Source organism: Aotus nancymaae, unplaced genomic scaffold (assembly GCF_030222135.1).
Source record: "Aotus nancymaae isolate 86718 unplaced genomic scaffold, 86718_ANA_hifiasm-v0.15.2.pri h1tg000010l, whole genome shotgun sequence".
Lineage (NCBI taxonomy): Eukaryota > Metazoa > Chordata > Mammalia > Primates > Aotidae > Aotus > Aotus nancymaae.
This window is the reverse complement of record NW_026988421.1, coordinates 29847328-29871923: the sequence shown is the minus strand read 5'-3', so window position 1 is coordinate 29871923 and position 24596 is coordinate 29847328. Positions and strand designations below refer to the sequence as shown.

The following is a 24596-nucleotide window of genomic DNA, read 5'->3' as shown; positions in this document are numbered from 1 at the left end:
TCCAATGCTATTAAGCAGGTGACTTTGGGCAAGTTGCTTGGCCTTGCTGTTGTCTCTTCGGCAAAATAGAGAGGATGCCTATTTGACAGAGTTATAGTTGGAATTTGAATGAGAAAATACATCCATTATAATGCTTGTTGTACAGTGAATAGGAAATAAATGATAGTTATTGCTTTTACTATTATCAGAGTCAGCTCTTCTATTCAGGCCTAACTTCTCATAGATTCTACCATCTGTTCTTGATGTGATTGACTTATCCTACTCAATGGTTAGCAGCATAAGTTCTTGAATGAGACACTTAGGTTTAAATTCTGGCTCTGTTATTTAACAGCTGTGTGACCTTCAGCAACTTACCTAACCTCTCTGAGTCTCAGCTTCCACATCTGTAGATTATGGATAATAATCTTCATAGGTGCTTGTGAGAATTAAATTAAATAATCCATATAAAGTGCCTTGCACAGTGCCTGATACATAGTAAGGGTATGTTGGCCCACTGTGTCCCTTAAGATTATGTCATTGTGATTATCGGCCGGGTGCAGTGGCTCATGCCTATAATCTCCACACTTTGGGAAGCTGAGACAGGAGGATCACTTGAAGTCAGGAGTTTGAGACCAGCCTGGTCAACATGGTAAAACCCTGTCTCTACTAAAAATACAAAAATTAGCTGGGCATGGTGACACGCACCTATAATCCTAGCTACTCGGAGGCTGAGGCAGGAGAATTGCTTGAACCTGGGAGGCGGAGGTTGCAGTGAGCCGAGATCGTGCCATTGTACTCCAGCCTGGGCAACAGTGCAAGAATCCATCTCAAAACAAAAACAAGGTTATATTATTGTTATTATTATTAATAGTATTCACTTGTTATTGAACAAATAGTTATCAAGTACTTACATTATACCAGACACCATTGCTGGGTGCTGGGGAAAGATAGTCGTGAGAAACATAACAGTGACATCTGCCCTTGTAGAGCTCAGAGGTCAGGGGAGGAGTCTATGTGAATTGAGTAAGCAAGAAAACAAGGTTTCAGCCCTGAGCTAGACCCTGAGAGGAAGAGGGGAACAGAGAGAAATAGATTGGAAAGCTAGGATAGAACCAGATTAGGGAAGATTTTGAAGGCTGGGCTGAAGGATTCTGGATTTATCCTATAGGTAACAGGAAGTGATTGCAGGGTTTAGCCATATCACATTCTTTCAGAAAGAGACAGAGAAAGACTGAGGGACTGTTTTTGAATGCTGGAGTAGGTGAGAGGTAGGAAAGGGTAGAGGTAGGGAGGCCAGGCAGTCACTAGTAGGCCCTATATCTGCTGCCGCCCAGGTGACTGCAGAGGGAGGCGGACATGCCTGTGATGGGACGGGGGGATGAACAGATGCACAGTGGAAGACTTGGTCCCAGCAGTGAATTTATAGCAGTACCTTGCTCACCTTATATCAAGCAGTCTTCGAGCCTCTGGAGCTTCCCAAGTAGGACCATGGGGGTAGACAGCTGGTAGGCTCCAGCTCTAGCCAGAAGCTCTGACAGATGAGGGCAGGGCCAGTGGTGAGAGGCGCTAGTCTGATCACGCTCTGGGCTTGGCATGCACCACAGACTGGTTTCCAAATGGTTAGTTAAACACATTGCCCCTTAATTTTTAAACCTATGCATATCTTGAAGTTAAATCAATCCATATGCTTACCATTCATCATATAAACCATCACTATTGCCCCCTTGGGCCAGCCCCATGGCCCATCTAGCCTGGTAAATTGTCTCTGGCCTGGGCTCTCAGGGGCACATGGTAGAAAGATTACCGGCCTCAATGCCAGTCTTAGAGGGCGAAGTTGATGCAGAAAATATGCCTCGTATCTAAGTAACCCACTGGGAATTTATCATCCTGGAATGATATCAAAAACCACTTTGAAATTACTTTAATTTTTAACCTATAGTTTTATTTCTACAGAGCAACTGATAGCTTACTGAATTTTGGTGACTGTGTCAGCCGGAGTCAGGGTTAATAGATGGAGAGAAATGCGGATTGATAGAGTATGAGAAAGGAACTTTCTTAACTCACTAACACTTCTTCCCACCTCTCGCAAAGATACCTTTGAGAAACCAACCAGAAGGATGGTTTCTTCACTCCCTGGCTTAAGCTAGTCTTCTCAAATAGAGTTCACAGAAATTCCAATTCAGGTCTGAAGTGGGACCCGGTGGTTTGCATTTTAGCAATACCCCAGGGGATTCTAATGCAGGTAGTTCAAGAGCAGTAGTTTGAGGAAACCCTTCTGCAAGCTTTTTGATAGGACTTTCATTTGTTGGAGCTCAGCTATGACTTCTGAGAGTCAACAAAAGAGTCAGAAGCTCTTGACACATTTGGGAGGAATCCTGGTAACCTGGAACCTGTGTATTCCAGCAACATGCTGCCACAGCCAGAATGGAAGGTCCTGTCCACAGTTCTGAAGAATGACCTGACCCTTATCAGTGGCCATTCTCATGCCCAGAACCCTGCCTGACAGGTCAGTTATCCAAACTGAAACCTGCAGGGCATGTGAGTGAGCATGGGCAAGAAACCTGTAAACTCTGCCCAAACTGCAGCCAGAGGCTACAAAAACAGGGAGTGTGTTAAGTGATTCAGGGCTGCCTTAAAGGAAGCCATGTGCAGGGGGATGCTGTTTCCCTTGCCTTTCTGTGGAGACTAGGAAGTAAATTTCAATTTTTCAGTTCCTGGGGGTATTGAAGGGGGAGATTCTAGTTCCTTAGAGTTCTCAGGAGTAGGGACCATTTCCAGGAGAGGTAAACATTTCCTGGGTGATCTATGATATCTCACTCAAGGTTCTGCTGTGAAAAGTCTCCCATTGTTAGTGTTGCTGACTTGCCTCGGGGCCAAGCCATGGATACGTGCCTGATATAGGCAGCTCTCAAAGATTTGCACTGAAGCAATAACCACCTGCATTAGCTGGGCAAAATATCCTTTGCTGAAGCAAATATCTTTTTTAATGTATCTTATTTTTATTTTTTTGAGACAGAGTCTCACTCTGTAGCCTAGGCTGGAGTGCAGTGGCACCATCTCGGCTCACTGCAACCTCCATCAACTCCAATTGTGGGTTCTACTTCACCACTGCAATCATGGGTTCCAGCAATTCTCCCACCTCAGCCTCCCGAGTAGCTGGAACCACAAGCGTGTGCCACCACGCCCGGCTAATTTTTGTATTTTCAGTAGAGACAGGGTTTTACCGTGTTGGCCAGGCTGGTCTCGAACTCCTGACCTCAAGTGATCCACCTGCCTCAGCCTCCCAAAGTGCTGGGATTATAGGCAGGAGCCACCATGCCCGGCTGCAAATATCATTTTGTTCTCTAGGTTGATCGAGTTTATAATGCTCGTGTAGCCTGAGGCCACTGGCAGAGGCCCCCATGACCACTTGTCTGGCTCAGGGGGCAGTGCGGCCAGCTAGTCTGGCACATTTGCTACCCTGAAGTGCGTTTGATTTACCAAATCAGGAAAGACTGTCCCCATACCATGGATTAAATATTTTCTGCAAAGGCTCTAAAGTGGGCAGTCTACTCCAGGACAATTTAAGCTGATTTATACATGTATGTAACACATATATGCAGATACTTGACATCTTGCTCCTAAGAGCAGCCTGCCCCAAGCCTGGTCATGTCACTGGTTTGTTCAAGCTCGACTAAGAAGTAATTTTGTTCCTCTAGGGAATAATTCCAAAATTGGGAAGGAAGTTTGTTCTAGGCAACAGAACAGAATTTTATGGCAACATACTCAGAGATCCGATGTATGGGGCTTGTGAGCAGCTGGTTCCAGGAGGTGTTATCACTCCCATATTCTAGTGAGGAAAACTGAGGTTCAGGGGAACCCCTCACCCTTCGTTTCTCAGAACACAATAGAACAAGGGACTGAAAATAGAAGTTTAAATTTGGGGGGGGCCTTTTGGTGTCTCTCCCCTGGAGGCAGTATAATTTAGCAGGTAAGGGATTCGTCCCTGGGATCAATCCCCTGGGATTAGTCTACCCAAATGCAAATCCCAGATTTCCTATTTATTAAATGGGTGACCTTGGGCAAGTTGTAATAAGCCTTATGTGCAAAATGGGTTGTGAGGATTAAGTGAACTATTTATTTAAAGTACATAGAACATTGCCTAGCACGTAGTAGATACTCAGTAGACAGTTTTTTGTTTTTGTTTTTAAACTGGAGCCTCTGCTGAGGAAGCGTTGCTCCTGGAAATCCTGCTTAGCCTAGTCCTGGAAATGCTGCCACCTCACTCCTTCCAAGGTGAGCTGTCTGAGGTCACCTCAATGCTAATAGGACCTCTTCTTGTCTCCACCTCAGGGAGCTTTTGCACACCATTTATTATCATATAATATAATGCAATATAATATCATACATAACATAACATAATATGATGGGTAGGTTAACTTGGAAACCCTGAGGCGGACCGTGGATGGATGGATAGATGAATAGATACATTTGTACTAAGTATACATACATTATATCATTCTATTGATTTGTAAAAAGTTCCCAGTCTGCCTGGCTGTAATGAGATTTTTGAACTTTGCGTGGCGATCAATGAGAGGAATATTATTGGCCTGGAGAATTGATATACCTGCTCTCAGTGGCTTGTTCTGCTCCCAGGCTGCCCCGGCCCCCCAGGTGTACGATTCCAGCAGACACTTAACCTTTTTTACAGTGTCATCAGGCTAAAAGGAATCTAATAGTGACACAGGACTTGTGCTCAGCACTCTGCCACTATTGCTTTCCTGTCACAAATAATTTATAGCCTTCTATTTCCATCCCTGAGTCTGCACCCCAGCCCTGCCTCCTGCTTTCCCCCAGCTCCCAGGAATCAATAAACTCACATAGCCACAGTGGGACTTCAGGGTGCAAGGAGACAGACAGACAGACAAAGAGAGGGGAAGTGAAGAGAGGAGCAGAGAAAGAGAAGAAGAGAAAGAGAGTGAAACACAGAGAAAAGAATTGGGAAGGAGGAGGAAGAGAAAGAGCAGAACTAGAAGAGGAGTAAGAATGCCTGGTGCTCTCTTAGAAGGTGGAGGGCTTCTCTCTTTCTTCATGTGTTTAATACGCTGTTAATAGGAGACTCATACAGGGCTTCCCTTCTCACTCACAGAGCCTGAGGCTGTGTTGATACCCAAGTTGGCGAGAGGGTGGGGCCTTCTGGGAATTTAACCAAGGAGGGAGTGGCCTCCCCACCTGCCCTGTCATCTTTTGCTCTGAAGCCCTGCCATGACCCCTTGTCATCTCTTGGTTCCCCTGTGGATCCTTACCGGTGACCCCAGTGGGGCTTGCTCCAGTCCCCAGTCTGTCTTCTTGAGAGTCTGACGCGACCTCCTCTTGGATCAGGTGCCACCACCACTGCTGCTGTTTCTCGTCTTCTTGGTGCTCTTCCCAGGGTCTCAGTGCACCTGCATTGACCAAGCTGGGGCATACGGGGTAGGGAGGTCTCCTGCCTGCATCTGGCTCAGCCCCTAAATTGAAAGCAGCTGGGCCTAGGGATCACCCATTGGAATAGCACTGGTCATCATTGTTATTACAGGTAGCATTTATCGAACCAACCATCACACTAATCACTTTACATGCAGTGTCCTATTTAGTCCTCACTGCAGTCCTATGAAGTGCATGGTGGTATTATCTTATTTTACAGACAAGGAAATAAGAAACTGCCAGGGGTTTCACAGGCAGCAAGTAACAGAGCCGGGATTCAGACTAAGGCAGGCTGAGCTCAGAGCCCATACCCTTCTTCTTTTTGCTGCTCTCACGCCCTTGCAAGTGTGGGAGACTCTAAGTGCCTGGAAGTCTCCACGCTGGGCCCAGGCCAAAGCCCTGGAGGTCCCCAGGAAAGGGTGAGCCCTCATCTGAAATGGTGGAGGAGGAAGAGCATCCTGTGAAGGAAAGAGAAGTGGGGAGCAGGCACCCTGGCAGGGCAGTCTCTCTGTGGAAGTGGAAAAATGACACCTCCCAGCTTCTGAGGACAGCTGTGTCCTCCAGGGTCCCAGCTGCACCCTCCAGGGATCTTCCAGAACTTGACTTTCCAGGCCAACCCTGCCTGGGGCCGTGGAGGTTTGGTGTGTGTCTGGCTGTCCTGTGAGGCCAAGAATGAAAAATAATTGGTGAAGGAGGAGGAACATGGGGAAATTGTATCAGGTGGTCATCATCAACAACTGCTTTACTGCATTCATCCTTTAGTCCTGAGTGAAATTGCCATGAGTTGTTGGGTGACAGGAGGGCAATGGATGACCAACAGATTTCCACAATCCCAGTTCTTTTTTTTTTTTTTGGAAACGGAGTCTGGCTCTGTTGCCAGGCTGGAGTGCAGTTATGTAATCTCGGCTCACTGCAACCTCCAACTCCCTGGTTCAAGTGATTCTCTTGCCTCAGCCTCCAGAGTAGCTGGGACTACAGGCGTGCACCACCACGCCCAACTAATTTTTGTATTTTTAGTAGAGACGGGGTTTCACCATGTTGGCCAGGCTGGTCTCGATCTCTTGAGCTTGTGATCCCCCCACCTTGGCCTCCCAAAGTGCTGGGATTATAGGCATGAGCCACTGTGCCCAGCCGATCCCAGTTTTTAAATTCTCTGAGATCAGCTCCAGGGACTGGCAAGTGCCCCCTGCCTGGGGTCATGGATGGACACCAAGAGCATTAGTAACTCGCAGCAGGCACCCTGCCCACCTCCTCCCCCATGCACCACCAAGCCGCTGTCAGGGAGTAGTGATTTTCCATCACTTGCTGCCTCAGCTAAATTTGCGCCAGTGCCCTAGGGGTCAGAGGTTCTGGGTAACGAAGACAGAAACTCCTCAAGCCCGTCCAGTTATCTCTCTCAGCTAGCCCCACCCCTGGAGTTCCCTTAGTCAAGAGCCCATCAGCCCTCAAGCCAGAGCCACTCACAGGCCCTGTGAGCTCACAGAAGCTTTTGCTGCAGTGAAGTAAGAGCAGCAGCTCTGAGCTGTTCAGCATCTTTCTAGACTTTTCTTGTAGATGAGTGTACACTGCCTCTCAGCTACTACCCAATCTTTTCCATTGTAATCATACTCCAAACCTTCCCTCCAACTCTTGGGAGATGACCTTGCCTTCTGCTTTTCTGAGAGATAAAAGTCACCTGAAAATATGCCATCTCCGGCTAACACCTCCCTGTAGGCTCCACTCCATTTTTCCTTGTTCCCCTTTGCTCTCTTAATCATCCACGGTCCCTTAGGCAACTTCAGTCTCTTCCTCTTCACTGGTCCTTCCTCTTCAGTCTACAAGCTTATCCAGATCTTTCTTACCCAAGAAGGCCTTCCCTCCACTTAGCTGCCTGTTCCATCCTCCACCTTCCACACTTTCCTCTCCTTTCTTTTTCCTCGAACTTCTGAGGCAATAGTCTCCTTTTACTGCCCTGCCTCCCTTCCCTCCCTATGCATTCCCTAACCTGGTTCTGTCTGGTTCCTGCTCCAGTCGCTTTGCTGAGACTGCCCATCAAGGTCACTAATGGTCACCAGAATCCCAGTTCTGTGCCTCTTCTTATTCCCAGTTCCCTTCGGTCTCCATGTTGCTGTTGGCACTGTAGGTTGTGTTTTTCCTGAAACATTCTTCTCCATTGACTTAAGTGAAACTGACCTATCTCGGTTCTGCCATTTCCTAGGAGCAGCAGCTCTGAGTTGCTCAGCAATTCTCTGACTCCTTTGCAAGGTCATTTTTTTTCCCCAGTCCCTGGAAGTAAATGTCCTCCAGTATCCACTCCTTAGGCCTCTTGTCCCTTTAAACACTCCTTTCCCTGACAGTCTCCTAAATCCATATCTCTGTGCCCGCCGATGCAGCAGCATTGCACCCGGACTCTCCCCTTTCACCTCAAATGCTGCAGGTCTAGGACCGACTCCACCACCTCCCTCCAAAACCAGCCACCTCCCCACAGCCTTATTCCTGACCTACTGATGTGAACTCCTACCAAGCTTCCAGTTACACAAAACTGAGGTTGTGAAGCCACGGTTGACTCCAGTTGGTTGCCAAACTGCAGCCATTCCGCCTTCCTCATGTCTTGCAAATTCTTCCCGTTCTTTCCTGAGACCAGCTCCATATCGCCTCATGCCTCATGCATGTTGCTTTACTGGGATCTGTTTGTACAGATACCCCCCTAGTTTAGAAATCACTCATGGCTTGAGACCCTCTAAGCCTGGTTCCTACATGTCGGGGGCAGGATGACAAAGTAACAAAAAGCACAGATTTTAGAGGCTGCGTTCTGAGTCTGCCCTACTAGGTAGTATGATTTCTTTATTAATTAATTAATTAATTTTTGAGATGAAATCTCACTCTATCACCCAGGCTGGAGCGCAGTGGCGTAATATTGACTCCCTGCAACCTCCACCTCCCAGGTTCAAGCAATTCTCCTGCCTCAGCCGCCTAAGTAGCTAAGATTACAGGCATCTGCCACCATGCCTGGATAATTTTTATATTTTTAGTAGAGTTGAGGTTTCACCATGTTGGCCAGGCTGGTCTCGAACTCCTGACCTCAGATGATCCATCCACTTAGCCTCCTATAGTGTTGGGATTACAGGCATGAGCCACTGCACTCAGCTGCTAGTGTGATCTTGAGTGAGCTACTTAAACTTCTTTCAGCTTTGGTTTTCAATCTGCAGAATGAGGATAACAGTCTCTACTTTGGAGGTGGTTGTGCGAATTAACAGTAATATATATAAGTCATATAAATTGTGTATAATATTGGCACATAGTAGATGTTCAGTAAGTGGAAACAGTGATGGTTCTCATCACATCCAAGTTGTCACCCTTGTTTCCTCGTGGTCCCTTGCTTGCCTCCACTCTTTCTGGCTGACCGCTCTGGGCATTAACCCGGAAGGCAGCAGGCGCGCGTGGCTTCCTCTTCCACCAGCTTGTGATGCACTTCCCTCTACTTCTTTGTTCATCTTAGGATCAAGTTTTTTTTTTAATGGGGAAAGAGAGTGGAGACCCTGTAGTCCGACCCTTTCATTTACAGCGAAAGAAACTGAGGCCCAGAGAAGTTAGGAGGCGAGACCAAGGCTATGTGGCTTTTTAACTGCAAATCAGAAGCAGGACTCAGGGCCCTGCCACGCAGCCCAGTGTCCTTTCCACCATTCTCTGTGCCTCTGATTTTAGCCCTGCTTGGTTTTGGAGATATACATCAATTCTCCTGCAAGGGAAATGGTTCCTCTGCTCCATCTTTCCAGCACTAACCACCTGATTTCCTCGGGTAACTTAGCTTTTTGGGGGGTGTAAGTCTCTCCTCCCCAATTTCGTGTCCAGCACTGTAAGGTAGGGGCCTTCTCCCGACTGCCTGCAAGTGTTTAGGAAAAGCTTTTGGAGCTGACTTGGTTCATGGCTTGTGACTCACCTGGCTGGTGGAGGTGAGCTTGGGTCACACGCCTATCTGTGGGGAAGAGCAACGCTGTCAGAAAAGTGGCTTTCAAAGGCCTCTCATTTGACCAGTGGATGGGGGAGAGCATTCCTCAGTCCTGACCCTGGGACTAGTCTTTGGCATCACTGAGCCCTGGGTTTTTCAAATCCCTGAAAAGCAGGCTCCGGGAACGTTTGATTTGGCCCCTTCTTCCCAGGATGTACAGGGAGAGCACCGGACCTTTCAACCAGGCTGGCAAAGAAGCTGCGATCCAAGTAAGACCCTCAGAAAAGGAGGCCAGCAAACCAGCCAGCCATATAGGGACAGGGATCTGACTTGTTTGAGGGCAGTAAGTGGGCTCAAGAAGAGATTGTTCAGGGCCTGACATCTGACAAAGGGACTGTGTGCTGTGTGGGAGTCCTGGGGACAAAAGAGTCACCTGTGACCCAGCCCCTCCCTGGCTACTTCTCATTCTTTCAGAATACAGGGAAATCTCATCCTCTCGATTCTGAAGGACTGTGATACAGTCCCAAGTAGGAAAGCCAGCTCTGAAATGATCTCAAAACCCAGAAGTTCCTGGTACCGGGAGGAGATGCGTCTGTGGTTGAGGAGAGAAAAGTGGACGACAAGCCACAGGGCAGTTCTCACGCTGCAGAAAGAGAAAGAATGCTGTGCTCACTGGGTCTGCTGCCGCAATCCTTGCTACCAAAAATCAAGCAATAATTCAGCTGATGCATATAGCAGGACAGAAGGCAGGCTGCATCCACCCAGAGCTGCACTAGGTTGGATCTGCAGAGCCAACAGAAGGAAAACCCTGTGCCATGCAGCAGGCAGTGAGGGCAGCGATGCAGGGAGCAGACAGAGGAGGAGATCGCTGAGGAGCTTGGGAGAGAGCCGCTTCGCAGGGCTGGGCTGGAATTGGCCAGGGTAGGAGTGGGCATATGATGTGTGATGCTGTTGTGATGCTGTTGCAGAATCATCCGGACCAAAGTTCAGCAGCCTTTCCACCCAACGCCGGATGGGGCTGGGACAGGAGTGACCGCCCCTGGCCACACCATTGGTAAGAGGGCTCAGGGAAGGGGAGAAAGCAGGATCCCACCTAGAGAACGGCAGGAAATGCAGCTCCACCCCTGGGAACTGCCTGCCCAGTTGAGGTCCAGGGCCCATCCTATTTGCCAGTTCTCCTATCCACATAGGATCTCCCTCAGAGATACTGGTTCACCAGGATTGTTCTCTGCTTCCCACCTGTGTCACCTCCCTCTGCCCTGCCTTAGTCAGTCCCTATCCTCTTTCGTCCTCTCCTTTCTCTGTGTATCTCTTCTAGCATTTCTTCTTTTTCTTCTTCCCCTCCTCCTTCCCTCTCCCGCCTTCTCCATTGTCTTTTTTTTTTTTTTTTTTTTTTTTTATTGAGACGGAGTTTCGCTCTTGTTACCCAGGCTGGAGTGCAATGGCGCGATCTCGGCTCACCGCAACCTCCGCCTCCTGGGTTCAAGCAATTCTCCTGCCTCAGCCTCCCGAGTAGCTGGGATTACAGGCACGCACCACCATGCCCAGCTAATTTTTTGTATTTTTAGTAGAGACGGGGTTTCACCATGTTGACCAGGATGGTCTCGATCTCTTGACCTCGTGATCCACCCGCCTCGGCCTCCCAAAGCACTGGGATTACAGGCGTGAGCCACCACGCCTGGCCCCATCGTCTTTTGTTTTTATCTGATTCTGTCTCCCTACCTGTGCCCTCTTTCTTTCATATCAGCTTTCTTATTCCATCTTTGTTTAACATTCCATCTTGTTCTTAACATTGTCCTTCTGTCTTCTCCCCTCGCCTCCTCTTCTTTTCTCCCTCTGCCCTTCCCTCTCTTCTCTCTTCTCCTTAGGTGTAGCTCTGGCTCTGTTCTGTCTCTCTCCTTCCTCCTGGCCCCTTTTCCCTTGGCCTGTCTCTCTTGATTGCTCGGTCTCTGTCTCACCCACTCTGTATCTCTCTGCCTCTCTCCCTCCTCCTCATTCATCGAGCCATGCTCAGGGCCTCTCAAAGACGTGACCCAGGCCTACCGGAACACCTGCTAACACTCCTCCTCTCTCCCCAACGCACACAGACTACCTTCCCTTTGGCCCAAGGAAAAACTTGGTGCTACTGTAGCTATAGATGAGGCCTGCGGATTGAGGGGCTGGGATGTGGTTACATTTTTTCCTCCTGCCCTCTTGGCAGTTGTCCTCTTCTCTCTTGACCAGAAGGTAATAGAAATGGCCGGTTCCAGCCCTCCGGGAGTTGGCAGGAGCTGTTGTTTACTAGGCCAGTGTTACAGTGTGTGCTGGGAGGGAGGGTTGGGCCGGGCTGTACCTGAGCTGATCACCGTGGAGTGAATGGGTTCACTAATCTGTGCCTGAAGGGGGAAATTAGGAGCTTCTCAAGCGATTTCAAGTCCAAAAGCAGCTGAGAAAGACAAATGCACACTCCTGGGGAACATCAGGACCAGTCTTGTGTCTCCCAGAGAATCAGAGACAGATCTTAGAATGCCACAGACTCTAAATCAGAATTGATAAAGACTCAGCCCAGGAGACTGAGAACAATGAGCTGGGGCCTGATTAGAAGGGTTTGCCCAGCCCCAGGGATTGGACGAGCTATGCAAGAGGGCATCCTAGGAGCTGTGCTCTCTGGAGGATCATGGAGGTGCTCCTCTAGAGGATCATGGAGACAGCTTTGGTGTTTCCTGGGCCTGTACTCCATCCATCTTTAGGAGAGTGAGTTTGAGAACCCCAGTGAAATCCACAGGTCTGCAGAGAAGACCTGGGGTTGACTGGGCACCACTTACCTCAGGGCTGGACAGAAGTGAATAATAGCCTGTATATGGCAATGCAATCCCCTCTAAAATAGACCTCAGAGGAAGTAGAGGAGCATGGACTCCTCATCCCTCCTTATGTCCTCTGCTTCTCTCTGTACCCCCCAGCCTTGGGGCTTTGGCCTACGATCACAACTGCCATCCTGATGGCATTTCCTCCTTCCTCTCGTCCAGTTCCCAGCACGGCCTCCCCTCCTGTTTCCAGCGCCTCCAATGACCCAGTGGGATCCTACTCCATCAATGGGATCCTGGGGATTCCTCGCTCCAACGGTGAGAAGAGGAAACGTGATGAAGGTAGGGAGGAGGGAAGAGGTGTGGCTTCCCCTTTGCATGCTTTGTCCTTGGACTCCAAGCTCCGGTTTCGGCCTGGCCTGGCAGCTGCTCTGCTGTGAGATCAATTTTAGTAGCAAACCCCAGGTCCCCCCACTGCCCTGCTGGCTCCTAGAGAGAGGGAGGGTGGCTGCTGGTGGGGCCATCAGCTTCACCATCTGCTCAGCAGCCCCGGCTGCCTCACCTGCCACTGGGGCTCACCCTATTGATCCCTGTGGGATGCCAGGAGGAGAAGCAAGAACCATTTACCTTGGGAAGGTTTTGGAGTTGGGGGAACAGCTGGTCTCTGACCTGAGGATGAAAGGCCAACTTACCTTGTCCTTATCTGATCCCAATCTGTCCAGAGGTGAGGGAGTGATGTCATGTGCAGCCGACCCTGGTGTCCTTTCTCTGTAACACATGTCCACTGCCCCCAGTTCAAACTCCACAGGGAGCTGGACATAGGACCCCTCTCTCCTCTTCTTCTCTATGAGTAGAGATGCCACTGCAAATCCCCAGCCCTCTCCCTCACCTCCCTGGAATGCCTGAAGGTGCAGCCAGGCTGTTAGGCAGGGTGTCAAAGGGAATGGGGAAGGAAGAGGAAGAACAGAGAATAAAAGAATTAAGGGGGAGAGTAGTGGCGACGAGCCTGGAACAAAGTGTTTTTCAAATGTCGTGATACTGGGGGTCCCTTGGTGACCATCTGGTTCTCTTCTGATGCATGAAGCTGGGCCATAGGGCTGGCAGACCCAGACCAACAGAGACACCAGTGGCTCAGGCCGGCTTCCTTCCCCCATTTTCTCATGGCCGCTGCTGGAGAAGGGGTAACCTCCTGGCCTTTAAAGGGCATAGGATTTTAAAGATATCTCCCAGAAAAGAGGCAGAAGCCTCAAACAATGAGCATACAGGGGTGACCGTATATCCCATTAGCCTAGGACAGTCACAATTGATGCCTGTTGTCTCTGCATCTTGGCCAGTCAGCATCTCAGCATCTCCCTTTTCTCTCAAAAATGTCCTGTTTGGACAATAAGTTATGTGGTCATCCCACACATAGACAAACCCTCGGTAGGGAAGCCTAGCGGAGTGAGAAGCAGAGAAAAGGGACACCGCTGAGCTTGCCTGGGCCCACAGCCGGAGATCCCGCAGCCTAGGCTGAGGGAGGAGAGCGCGAGAGGCCTGGCCCCAGCGGAAGGGACAGCATGGAGGGGAGGCCTAGGCCTGGCAAGACCGTGATGACCTGGCGCTGGCCTCCTTCCAGAAGCCCTAATGGCCTCGTTTCACAGGGAAACAGCTTGTCTGGCTCTATTTCTCCTTCTTCCAAAATATCCAAACCCATTTGGCTGCCACAGCCTTCGCCACTCACTAAATTTCATTGTGGTTGTTTTGGCGGCAGCCCCTGATGGGCAGGGGGAGGCTGTGGGAAAGGCCTGAGGTCCCAATTCTCCCTGGGGCTCCCCGTGCTCAGGCCCTGGCCAAGCTCCCTGTGACCCCGAGTGCTTTGGTAGAATCTGCCTCAAACCCTAAAGGTCTCTCCTTAACCACCAGCCCCTGTGTGTTTTAGGGGGTGAGAGGCCCAGAGGCCCATGGGAGGCCACAGATGCCCCTCCATACTCTCCCTTTTCAGTCTGAGGCTGTGACAAGGCCAGCCTTGTGGCCAACTATGCCCTCTGCTGCATGGGCTCCTGTGGACCAAGAAAGGTTGGGGGTAGGGAGGCACTGGCATGAGGCTGTGGCCACCAGGGCTGTGCCTGGCTGGCCCAGAACAGGGTGCTCTCCTGAGCCGCTGATCACCTTCATTGTTTCTAATCAATTCAGTTCAGTGAACCTTTCCTGCACATCAGTTTCAAGAAAGGCTTGGTACTATAGGATCCCAAAGCAGAACAAGATATGATTCTTGTCCTTAAGGGGCTTACATTCTAGTGGGGCATGTTCAGCATGTGAGCCAGAGAGCAGATAGGCCCATACCGTGTTGTGATGGAGGTCTGGACATCAGGCCACGGGAACCGGGCTTGGCAGGGAGTACATGGACAGGAAGGGCTGTTCTTTGAGGAGGGGCCTAAGGGCTGAAGAGGAGAATGTTCAGAGGCAATGGTAGCCCGAAATTCTATCTGATAGACTGAGCTTTGTGACCAGAAGGCCCTTTGACCAGCAGCTGCAGGGCAACTTCGGCTGGGATAGAAGGCACAAAGAGATGTGGAGGGCAGTAAGGCTGAGGTTAGGGCCAGAGGATAGCAGCCCATTGGGCTTTTTTGAAGGCAGGAGCAGGAAGGGACAGGAGCAGGGCTGGGTTTGGGAAGCTCATGCTCCAGCAGTGTGACAGTGATGCCACAGGGACATGTTGCAAGAAGCAGGGAAAGTCTCCAAAGCAAGAGATGATGGGGCCTCTAAGTTTCCCCGAAACATTTACCTGCTGGTCCTAGCCAGGTAGCAAGAAATATTAGAGGCATTACTCTTTTTGGGGAGGCAGTTCTCCTCCTCTTACTTACTCCTCTTGACCAATGCCAGGCCAAAGGGAGCTGTATTTTCCCTGGTGGAGGCCAGCCCTGTGAGGGAGACCAGTTCTCCCTGACCTCCCCCTCCAATCCTGATCCATCAGCCCTGGGTGGGAAGGGAGAGGAGACAGCAAAGGTAGAGAGAGCTGTGGCAGCCCCTCCTCCCCTTCCCCCCACTCTGGATGCTTCTAAGCAGCCAGGCCCGGTTCACATTAGGGAGCAGCTCAGATGATTAAGAATAGGGGAGATAATTATGTGTCAAGATGATGTAGCCCAACTCTGCAGTCAGGCCAAGGTAGCAAAGCAGCTGGCAGGCCAGTCACAGAAGGCAGCCTCGGGCATGGGCTGCAGACACCCAGGTGTGTCCTTCAGCGATTGGGCCAGGACTGCAGCAAAAGAGAACACTGACCTGGGACTGAGGGTTCTTGGGATGGGGCTGGGGATGCTTGTTAACGGATTAGACCCTAGAGGGAGTGGAGGGGTGCATCTCCCTCCAAGAGGACCCTCGAAGACCCTGCCAGACTGGCCATCCTTTGGCCTCAAGCATGTGGCATCTTCCTAGAATTGTCATACCCCGAGGGCAAGCTGTGAACCTCTTTGTTCTCCAGGAAGCTGCTCCGGCTTCTGCTCTGGGTACAGTTTGGCCTATTCTCCAGCTCTAACAATGTCACGGTGATGGGCATTAGTGAGGACAATCGCTGCAGTGCGCGCTGGCATTACTGGAGACAATCTCAGCAGTAGTTACTGGTGTCCACAGTGATAATGCCCAGAACATTATTGGCATTGGCACTCAGAATATGGACAGCATTATTAGTATCTGCAGCAATCATTTCCGTGGGGATATTAGGAAAGGGCTGATCAGCTGTGACTCTGGGGAGAAACTGGCAGTGACTGTGAGCCTGTTTGAGACCCCTTCCCATGCCTTGGTCTTTGAGAGTATGGAACCCCTCCCTGACTTTCCTTTGAGAAATGTGCTGGTCAAGAAGCTTTGACCCTCATCCCAAGAGCCCAGGAGCTCCCAGAATGAGACAGGTAGACAGGCCAGAGGGATGAGGAAGTTATAGTCTGAAGCACTCAGAAGACAGGCTGTCCATCAGTCTGAGAAGGTAGGATGCCCATTGGTATCAAGCAAAATTCTCCACTTCTTCTTAGCTGTAATGATGGGTGGGCATATTAGTGCTGGATTCCCTGGGCCCTTTGAAGGGATGCCAATTCCCTGAACACTGTGTGAGCTGGTTTATGTGGCTGGAGGAGAGAGATTCTTGTATTGCCCTACCTACAATCAGGCTGGAAATTGGAAGTCCTTCACCTTCACCCAGTTGCTTTCGACTGGGGCCCAGAACGTTGCTGTTCATCGGTGGTGGTATTGAAGCACAGAGCGGTTACATAGCTTGTCCAAGAATCCAAATGAAGTCATATGGTGAGAGTCTGCTGACCTTTGTGAGGGAGGTGTGTTGGGATCATCCTTTGAGGTGTGGGATTGCAGGGGGCCGTGAATTTGCATTCCATTAATTAAGTGCACAATGAATTGTGCTGTTGAGCGGTGCCAAGCTGGTGCAGTTGTGCGTTTGCCGGCAGGGCAGGTTGCATGGCTGCAAATGGCCGAGTCCTGTCACTGCCTTTAATAGCTCCCTTCTGCTTTGGATGAAGCCATAACTGTAAGAAGCAGTTTATTTCCTTAGTTAGCTCCCCTCCTAGAGGTCCCCAAGAGTGTTGCTCAGGTTAGACTTGGAGCAAATGAGAGGAGTAAGCTGTGGAAATCAACAGCATCTGCCTTCTCTAGGAGCCTGGCTTAAGGCAAGAGAAGGCTGCAGAGACTCCCACCAGGAAGGAAGGCACAGGGGAGGAGTGAGCATGCCATCCCTGGAACCAGGCATCGATGGGCAGTGGGGCTCAGTAGGAACAAATGTGGGCTCTGGAGTGAGCACAGCAGAGTCTGAATCCTGGTGCCCCTACCTAGCTGGGCATGTCGCCTTCATTGGCTCAATCTTCTCCTCTGTAAAATGGAGCCCGTAATGGCACTTCCTTCCTGCGGACTGTGGAGAGGATTTCATGAGATCATGAATTTAGTGTTGAGCTGACTTCATCTTGGAAGATGCATCCTTGTGTATCTGGGAAAGAAAGCCTAATTGGCAGGTTTATGTTTCGTGGGGAAATGAAGTTGTGTCAGGAAGAAATTTATTTGGGCACAGGCTCCCTAACCTTGGTGCAGCTCCTTGTAACTAGAGCAGACTTTAGTGGATGCTGGGATTAGCTAACCTGGTTGGGGCCGGTGCACTGGAGGAAAGGTGTCCTCATACGGGGGATTGGGAGGACCTTTGTCCATTTCTATCTGTTCATTTACTCTGTGGTTACCCACTTGGGCCACATGTCATCTTTCAGCCTCCACAGGCATTTTAGATGTGTATAAATAAATAGAAGATCCCCTTCTTTTTCTGACATGCAGGCATCTTTCCCTCTATTCGTCTGTGTACATTTCTGCTCCCACATGCAGCTTTATTTATTTACCTTGGAAAATGTATGTTTGTTTTATGAACCCAAACGTAATTTTTCTACACAGTTTATGCAAGTGTGAGTATGCATGTGTTCTACCACTCTGAGATCTTTGGGCGTAAGGGGATGGGAATGTCATGCACTGGGAAGGTGAGCATTTACTTGGGTAGTGTATGTGCTTGGAGACAGTGCTAGGTGTGACTGTGTGAGCAGGGAGAACTTGAAGCCAGGCCTGAGTGTGTTGAGCACCTATGGTCCTGGGCACAGGCATCACCCTACTTTCTGCTGATAAATGGAGGGGCTGTCCTGGGCCTGCCTCCAGGGGTGGCCTAGGGCTCAAGGCTAGGGAGACCGAGGCCCTTACAGCCAGGCTGCATGGGAGTTGCAGCTCAGAACCCTTGTCACCCCTAGAAGAGGAGCCTGGTCTCCCGATGTTGGGGTCCTGCCCCCAATCTTCTGCCTGCCTGTCTTTCGGGATCTCTCAGTGTTTGTCTGTCTCTTATTTGCTCTAGTCGAGGTATACACTGATCCTGCCCACATTAGAGGAGGTGGAGGTTTGCATCTGGTCTGGACTTTAAGAGGTATGAGGGCCAGAGGGAACATGGTGTGGGGGTGAAGGGAAATTAGATTTGGGGTGGCGGTTAGAGAACATTCAGCGAGTGGGTTCCTAAGGGCCAGAGAGTGGAAAAGCAGGAGCTGGTTCAGGCTTCCGCTGGGAAACCAGGAGGCTAATAGCATCTCAGGGCCTGGATTACTTCCGCCTTGGGCCACTGATGGGGTTTGGGGGCTGAGGCCCCGGTGGCCTGGAGGGTCAGGCAGTCACTGGATGGGGGACACTTTTTCCAGCCCTTGGAAAAACAAAGAGCAGATCGGGTAGTAAAACAAAAGCAAAGGAGACCTGGAAGCACCTGACAGCCCTAATTCATCACGGCCCAAGTTTTTTCCTGTGTTCCCATTATATTTGTTTGTAAAAGTGGAAATCAATTTTGAAGGTAATTTTCTGGAAAGAATGGAAGGGAGGTGGGAGGGCCGGATAAGGCAGAGATGGTAAAAGGAAAAATTTAGGCCAGGCACAGCCCAGGGGCAGCTCTTGGCAAGGTGAAAGAAAATTGCATATTCAATCTCCATCCATGAATCTCCCTCACTGCTGCCCGCCTCCTGCTTGAAAACAATGAAGGCTTTTTCCCAACGCTGGGCAGGGCCTCAGTATCAGCCTCACTTTAACTTCAGGGTCATTAATTCCCTGATTATTGAAGGAGAAGAGAGGGTTGCAGCATCGTCAACTCCAAAGGCACCCCCCCATGTGATTGGGCACCGGCTGGGGCGGGGTCGGGGAACCCAGGGCAAAGTGAGGTGCTGATTGAGAAGGGGGTGGGGAGAGAGGAAATGAGGGAGCCACTGGACTGGGGGGAAGGAAGCCAGGAGGAGGGTGGAAGAAGGCAGTCATTACTGCATACCTCTGTTGTGTTGTTATTGCAAATTAAAAGTAGCATGTTCCACTCCACAGCTATCTTTGGGGAGGGAGGGGCACCGAGGGAGGTGGGGGATCTTATCATTGCTTCTTCAGCAGACCAGCCATGGTGTCACCGTGTGAGGTGACATTTGAATTTACAATTCCGCTGAGAAAAGCCATTAATTCACAAATTAACATTTCTCCCTCTCCCTCTCTCTTTAACACTCTCTCCCTCTCTCACATGGATGTGCAAGCAATTGAAAAGACAAAGGAAATAGCCTTAAGGAAGAGACTTTACTGCTAGTCTGTCTGTGCTGAGATTGCTCCCCCTGCTTCCAGATAGATAAACCAATTACCTGAGCAGCTCTGCACCCTGGCCGCCCCGCGATCGCCTCCTTTTGTAGGCTGCCTCCATGGCTGGATTACACTCGGTGTATCTCATTAATGTAAACTAGGCGAGCCCTGGTCACCAAGCTCTCTTCCCCACTCTCCTTCTGGAGGGGCAGCGGGAGGAGGGCTGGGGTCAATAAAGACAAGCAAGGAGGACCCCGAGGAAGACCAGAGGCTGCCACTGCCTGGCTTCCCAGGCCCTGGGCACTCAGGTGCAGCCTGCTGTGTTGGCTGAGGCTGATGGGGGAAGTCAGTGGGTGAGTGCTTCTTGGTGGGCTTGCTCTGAACTGAGTGAGGGCTGGGTATGGCTCAGGACAGAGGCAGGAGCCAGAGCCTGACTCTCTCAGTGGCCTTTTGGTCCAGATGCAGGGGGCTGGCAGAACCAGAGAGGGACCTGAGCGCTCCCTGCGTGGGAAGAGCTTGGGGAAGTTTTGCTGAGTACGCACTATTTTAGTGGGATGGGATTCAGCCTGAGGGAGCTTGGAGAGAGGCTAAGGAGGGTCCAGAAGACATAGCGAGGTTGCACCATATTGGGTAAACAAAAATCCAGCACTTGGGCACAATTACGTCTGTTTACTTCCTAACACACACACACACAGCCATCCAATTCTTTTCCTAGAGAAGACTGGGGAGAAAAAGCGTGCTCCCAGGGTTCTAAAGTGAGCTTATATCCTGGGCAGGGAATTGCAGGGTCTCTCTCTCTGCTTTTGCTCTCCTCCCAGACCCTGGTTCAGCACTGTAAGAAGGCATTTTTGTTGGCAGAGGGCAGCTGAGCAGAGGAGTTTTGCTCTTGTTGCCCAGGCTGGAATGCAGTGGCGCGATCTTGGCTCACTGCAACCTCCGCCTCCCAGGTTCAAGCAATTCTCCTGTCTCAGCCTCCTGAGTAGCTGAGGTTATAGGCACCTGACACCATGCCTGGCTAATTTTTGTATTTTTAGTGGAGACCAGGTTTCACCATGTGGGCCAGGCTGCTCTTGAACTCCGGAACTCAGGTGATCCTCTCACCTTAGCCTCCCAAAGTGCTAGGATTACAGGCATGAACCACTGCGCCAGACCTGAGTTCATGCTTCTCTAAGGAGAGGTGCTCTGTGGATTATTGGTGGGATTCTATGATTTCACACATTGTACTATCTAGTACATCACAGACTCTCCCCTCCCTAGGAGATAGGCCCTATGAAAGTCCAGAAACCAAATCTATATGATGGTAACTGTCTGTCTAGACCAGTGCCTGAGTTTAACTGCATTGGCTCAACCTGTGTTCATTTTCCAACTCATACCCAAAACCTGGTTAATGTACGCTCAGTCCAAGAAAGAGTTGAGGTTCAAAGGTCAGCACTCACCAAAACATGGGAAAAAACCTCCATATATGAACACACATTCATTGCTATGATTATATCTTCCTAGTAACCAAGGAAATTAAACTGTTCATACCTGAGGAGGGAGTATTTCTATCTTAGTTGGATCACATATTTTAGCCAAACCCTCTGGGTAGAGTTGGCCATGAGCCTGCTGAATACTGACCACGTCATTATCCAGAGGTAGGTGTAGGTTCTGTCGATGTTTCAGTAGGAGCTTAATCCTGGGCCCTGTGCATGGATGACTTGTATTTTTTTGTGGGGAAGTACAGGGGTTTAGCCCTGGCTGTGTGGATGGACCTAGGTGCATGCATCTGCACATAAGTCCTTGCTTTGTATCAGAGACAGCAGCCAAACCACCAACTACCTTTGCTTCCCAACTAGGTAATGCTGTTGTGGATGAAGAGTTTCATCTGGTTGTTTGGGGAAGTAGTTTGAGATTTAGCACAAAAGAGTATTTTATTTTTTTCATAAAGTGCCAGAAATTCAGAGGAGAGAGGTCAATTCCACCCTACTAGGAGAGAATGGACAGAATTGCCCTAGAGAGGGCTGTATGTGTCCATCCACCACTGGAAATTGGGGTGGGTGTGGTGCAGGTACCGCTGTCTCAGCAAAGGCTGTCAGGTACTCCTGCCCAGCTCCTCGTTTGCACCCTCGTGGATGGGCACCCATCTTGTCAGATTACATCTTCAACTTCCTAGTCTTTCACTTGGCAACTGACTCCCAGCCCTGCAGGTAGGCATCTCCTCCCCAACTGGCAAGGATGCCAAACGGGAAATCCGTTGCCTCAGCTCTGCCCTTCTTCCCCAAGCACAGGCTATGGAAGCAGGAAGGAGGAGATGGGTGCCGAGGCTGTCCCTGTGCCCTGCTGCTCCTGAGTTCTCCTCCTGGGGCGTCTCCTTCTCTGCAGACAAGCAGGCAGCCGACATGGGGCACCCGTTGGAAAGAGGGTTTGGGGAGGATGTAGGCTGGGGAGACCCTAGACCCCTGCCTGCCAGCGGAATGGTCCTGGCAGCCTCCTTGACCACTGCTGCCCACCCTGGAGCCCAGGAAAGGACCCCTCCTGCCCTGCCTTCCTCAGGGCCATGGTGGCCTTAGGGCTCTCTGGGACCCTCTCCATTCTGCCAATGGGGGCGGAAAGGCATAGGGGGCTGGGGGAGGGCTGGGCCTGGCTCAGGGGCTGTGAGACAGATCACGAGCCTCAGAGCCGTGTAGCAGCAGAGCCAGTAATTCAAACCATCCTGACCCTTCGGTGAACCCGAACCTGCTGACCTTGACAGCACTAGACAAGAGAGGCCTCACAACCCTCAACCTACACGGAGGCCTGGCCTTCCCTCCCTTCCGTTCCTGGAGCCCTGTGGCCCATCCTCCAGGTGGCTCCTAATTTGGCTGCCCCCATGAAATGTCAGCATCCCCTCCCTCCCTGAGGTTCCACCTACCAGCTTCAAAGCACCCTTTGTGCTCCTCTGTACTGGAGATAAATGTGTGGGCATCTCCTGGGGACCTTTCCAGGACTGGGGCTGGGGCTTCCTCTTGCAGGCAGAGCTTTTCCACCTTGCTGTTCTCCTTCTGCCCCAGGCTTCACCTTTTTCAGGAGGACTCGGGGGAGTGTATGTGTGTGTGTGTGTGTAAGGTCAGGGTACACACATGGGCAGGGGTAGAATGTGATCCAGACCGCAGATAAGGGGAGGGAAGAGAAGCCAGAGGAAAGCAGCTCCAGGAACCTGCATTAAAGTAAATGCAGTTTATGAAGTTTATGCTTTCCTCCTAGGGAGAGCTGGATTCCATCCAACAGCCTCCCAGAGCCTGCCAACCGGCTCCTGAAGCAGAAAGTGCGAGCAGGAGAGTGAGCAAGCCAGTGACAGAGGCAGAGATGCACGGACACACTCACACACATGCTCTGGCTCACACAGATTTCCCTCGGCCCGGGCAGCCTGGGAAGCTGGGATAGAGGGATGCAGGCAGTGGTTTGCTAGGAGTGACTCCAGGAGCCATTCCTTTCCCTCCTTTCTTTCCCCCTCACTTGCCGTCTCCATCTCTCTAGGCAGAGTGCCTAGCATGGGCACTTGGGCAGTGTGGGCACCTGGGTGGGCTGGTGGTATAGGGAGCCGAGGGCACTGTGGGCCACCTGGGGCAGAAAGCTTGCAGGAGCTGCCTGGGCGAGGGACAGTGTGGGTGGCCTTGGGCAGTGGGTATGTGGTCTAGGCAGCAAAAGGGACCAGAATGCAACACCAAGGAACCTCTAGTGATTTGGTTTTTCTTCCAATGCTGGGGATCCATTTTTCTCTGGCATTTTGGTCCGAACCACGTGGGTGCCTTACAGCTACTGAAGTTGGCTACTGGAGTCTTTTAAGGAGAAATAGAGACCATATTTTTTCCTCCTAATTCAAAGGAAATAACTAGTTGATGAAGTTAAAGTTTGAAAGCTCACAGAGGGACTTAAAAGCAAGTTGGAGTATTGGAGTATCTGTTCTGGACGCTTCCTCACACGCACAAGCACATGGGTTCATGCGTGTGTGCACTAATAATGTGACAGAGGGCCGGGACCCTTGACTTTAGATGAAAGGGGAGTGTGGGGGAGAAAATGCCTAGAGAGGAAGTCCGAAGCACGGGCCTTTGCTCTGGCCTGTGGGCTTGGTACCATCATGTCGCTTGCCCCTGTGGCTTCTGCACCATACCTCCGCTGGGGACAGACAGTGAGAAGTCTATCTCCCTTCTCTTTCTGGGAACTTCGTGTCTCCGTTAAATTCTGCCAGGAACTGAGACAGAGGAGGATGATGGAGGTAGAGCCATCCAAAAGCAGAGAATGGGGAGAAAAGCGTGGAAGGAAAGTGCAGGATAATCAGAAATTGCCAACTGTAGAGGACGCCTTGGGAAGCCAGGAGGTGCTAGGCACAAGAGGCAGAAACTGGCCATGGATGGCGTTGGTCCTTTCTCCCCTCTGCTCTCTCCCTTCCCCTCCCTCCCCTCTTCCCTCCACACATCTTTATTGGTTCTGGTAATAGCGTTGATTTGCATGTCAGGCAAAGCCTTGCTACACACACAAAAAGAAAACCCCAGCCGTGGCGGTGTGGCAGTGTCAGCTCTCGCTGTTGTTCGACAGTGTAAAATTAAATTAATAAAGCCCCCAACACAGGAAAACATAACAGGAAATTAATGGCCTTTACTGTCGCTCTGATGCAGTCATTTGCAACCCTGCTTTCCGCACCAAAGACTTCATAAATGCAAGCAGTTTCTCTAAACAAGCATACTTAGGGCGGCCTGGTATGTAATTTTTCGCCTTGCTTGTGTCCTTTGAGCTAACAAAGCCCCCTTTCCTCTTGGCTCCAGAGATTTCTAACTGTTTCTGGTCCCTGCTGGAGCCACATGGGGACAGCACCAGGCAGAAGGCTCCACCCCCTCCCTGAGAGCCCAGAGAAGGCTGAGGAAAGGTTAGGGTCCCAGGAGCTGGACGCTCTGTGAGCCCTCCTTTCACACCAGCCTCTGCAGCAGGCCAGGACTGCACACCCAGTAATCCCAGGCAGGAAAGTTCATCACCTCGGGGAATTCCCCTAAACTTACTGGAGGCTGACCCCTCTCCTTCCTCCCCTGGATCTGTCTTCCCTCTCCCCGACCCATGTGTTCCCTTCCTGAGGCCTCTGGCCTTCAGCTCCCTCCTCCTTGTCGGTACCCTCTCTCCCCCATTCCACTTCTTCAAACATGGGTCGCACGCATCCAGGCTGACTGTGACTTGGCAGTGGCTGCCATGCTCTTCCCTACAGGTAACCGGGGGGCACTTTTTCGCAGGAGCTAAGTTATTCAAAGCGAGGAAAGTAAATGTGCTGGTCCAGTTCTCTGGGGTTCTAGGTTTCCTCCATATCTCCCTCTTCTCCACAGGTTGGTTAGGAAATGCCAGGGCCCTAAGGGGCCCCTCAGACCATCCCT

The 24596-nt window shown here is 50.7% G+C and overlaps 1 protein-coding gene across 10 annotated transcripts in view; it reads left to right on the top strand.

Moving 5' to 3' along the window:
* Positions 1-24596, top strand: part of PAX2 (paired box 2) — an 88557-nt gene that overhangs the window by 28298 nt on the left and 35663 nt on the right. For 5 of the 10 annotated variants that reach the window (XM_021672951.2, XM_012439635.3, XM_012439639.2 and 2 more), the window contains 3 exons: positions 10318-10403; positions 12355-12474; positions 17987-18055. In XM_021672951.2, coding sequence (XP_021528626.1) covers positions 10318-10403; positions 12355-12474; positions 17987-18055 — 275 coding nt within the window. The remainder of the gene's footprint in view (positions 1-10317; positions 10404-12354; positions 12475-17986; positions 18056-24596) is intronic. The other 5 variants (XM_021672952.2, XM_021672953.2, XM_021672954.2 and 2 more) reach the window with 1 other exon arrangement.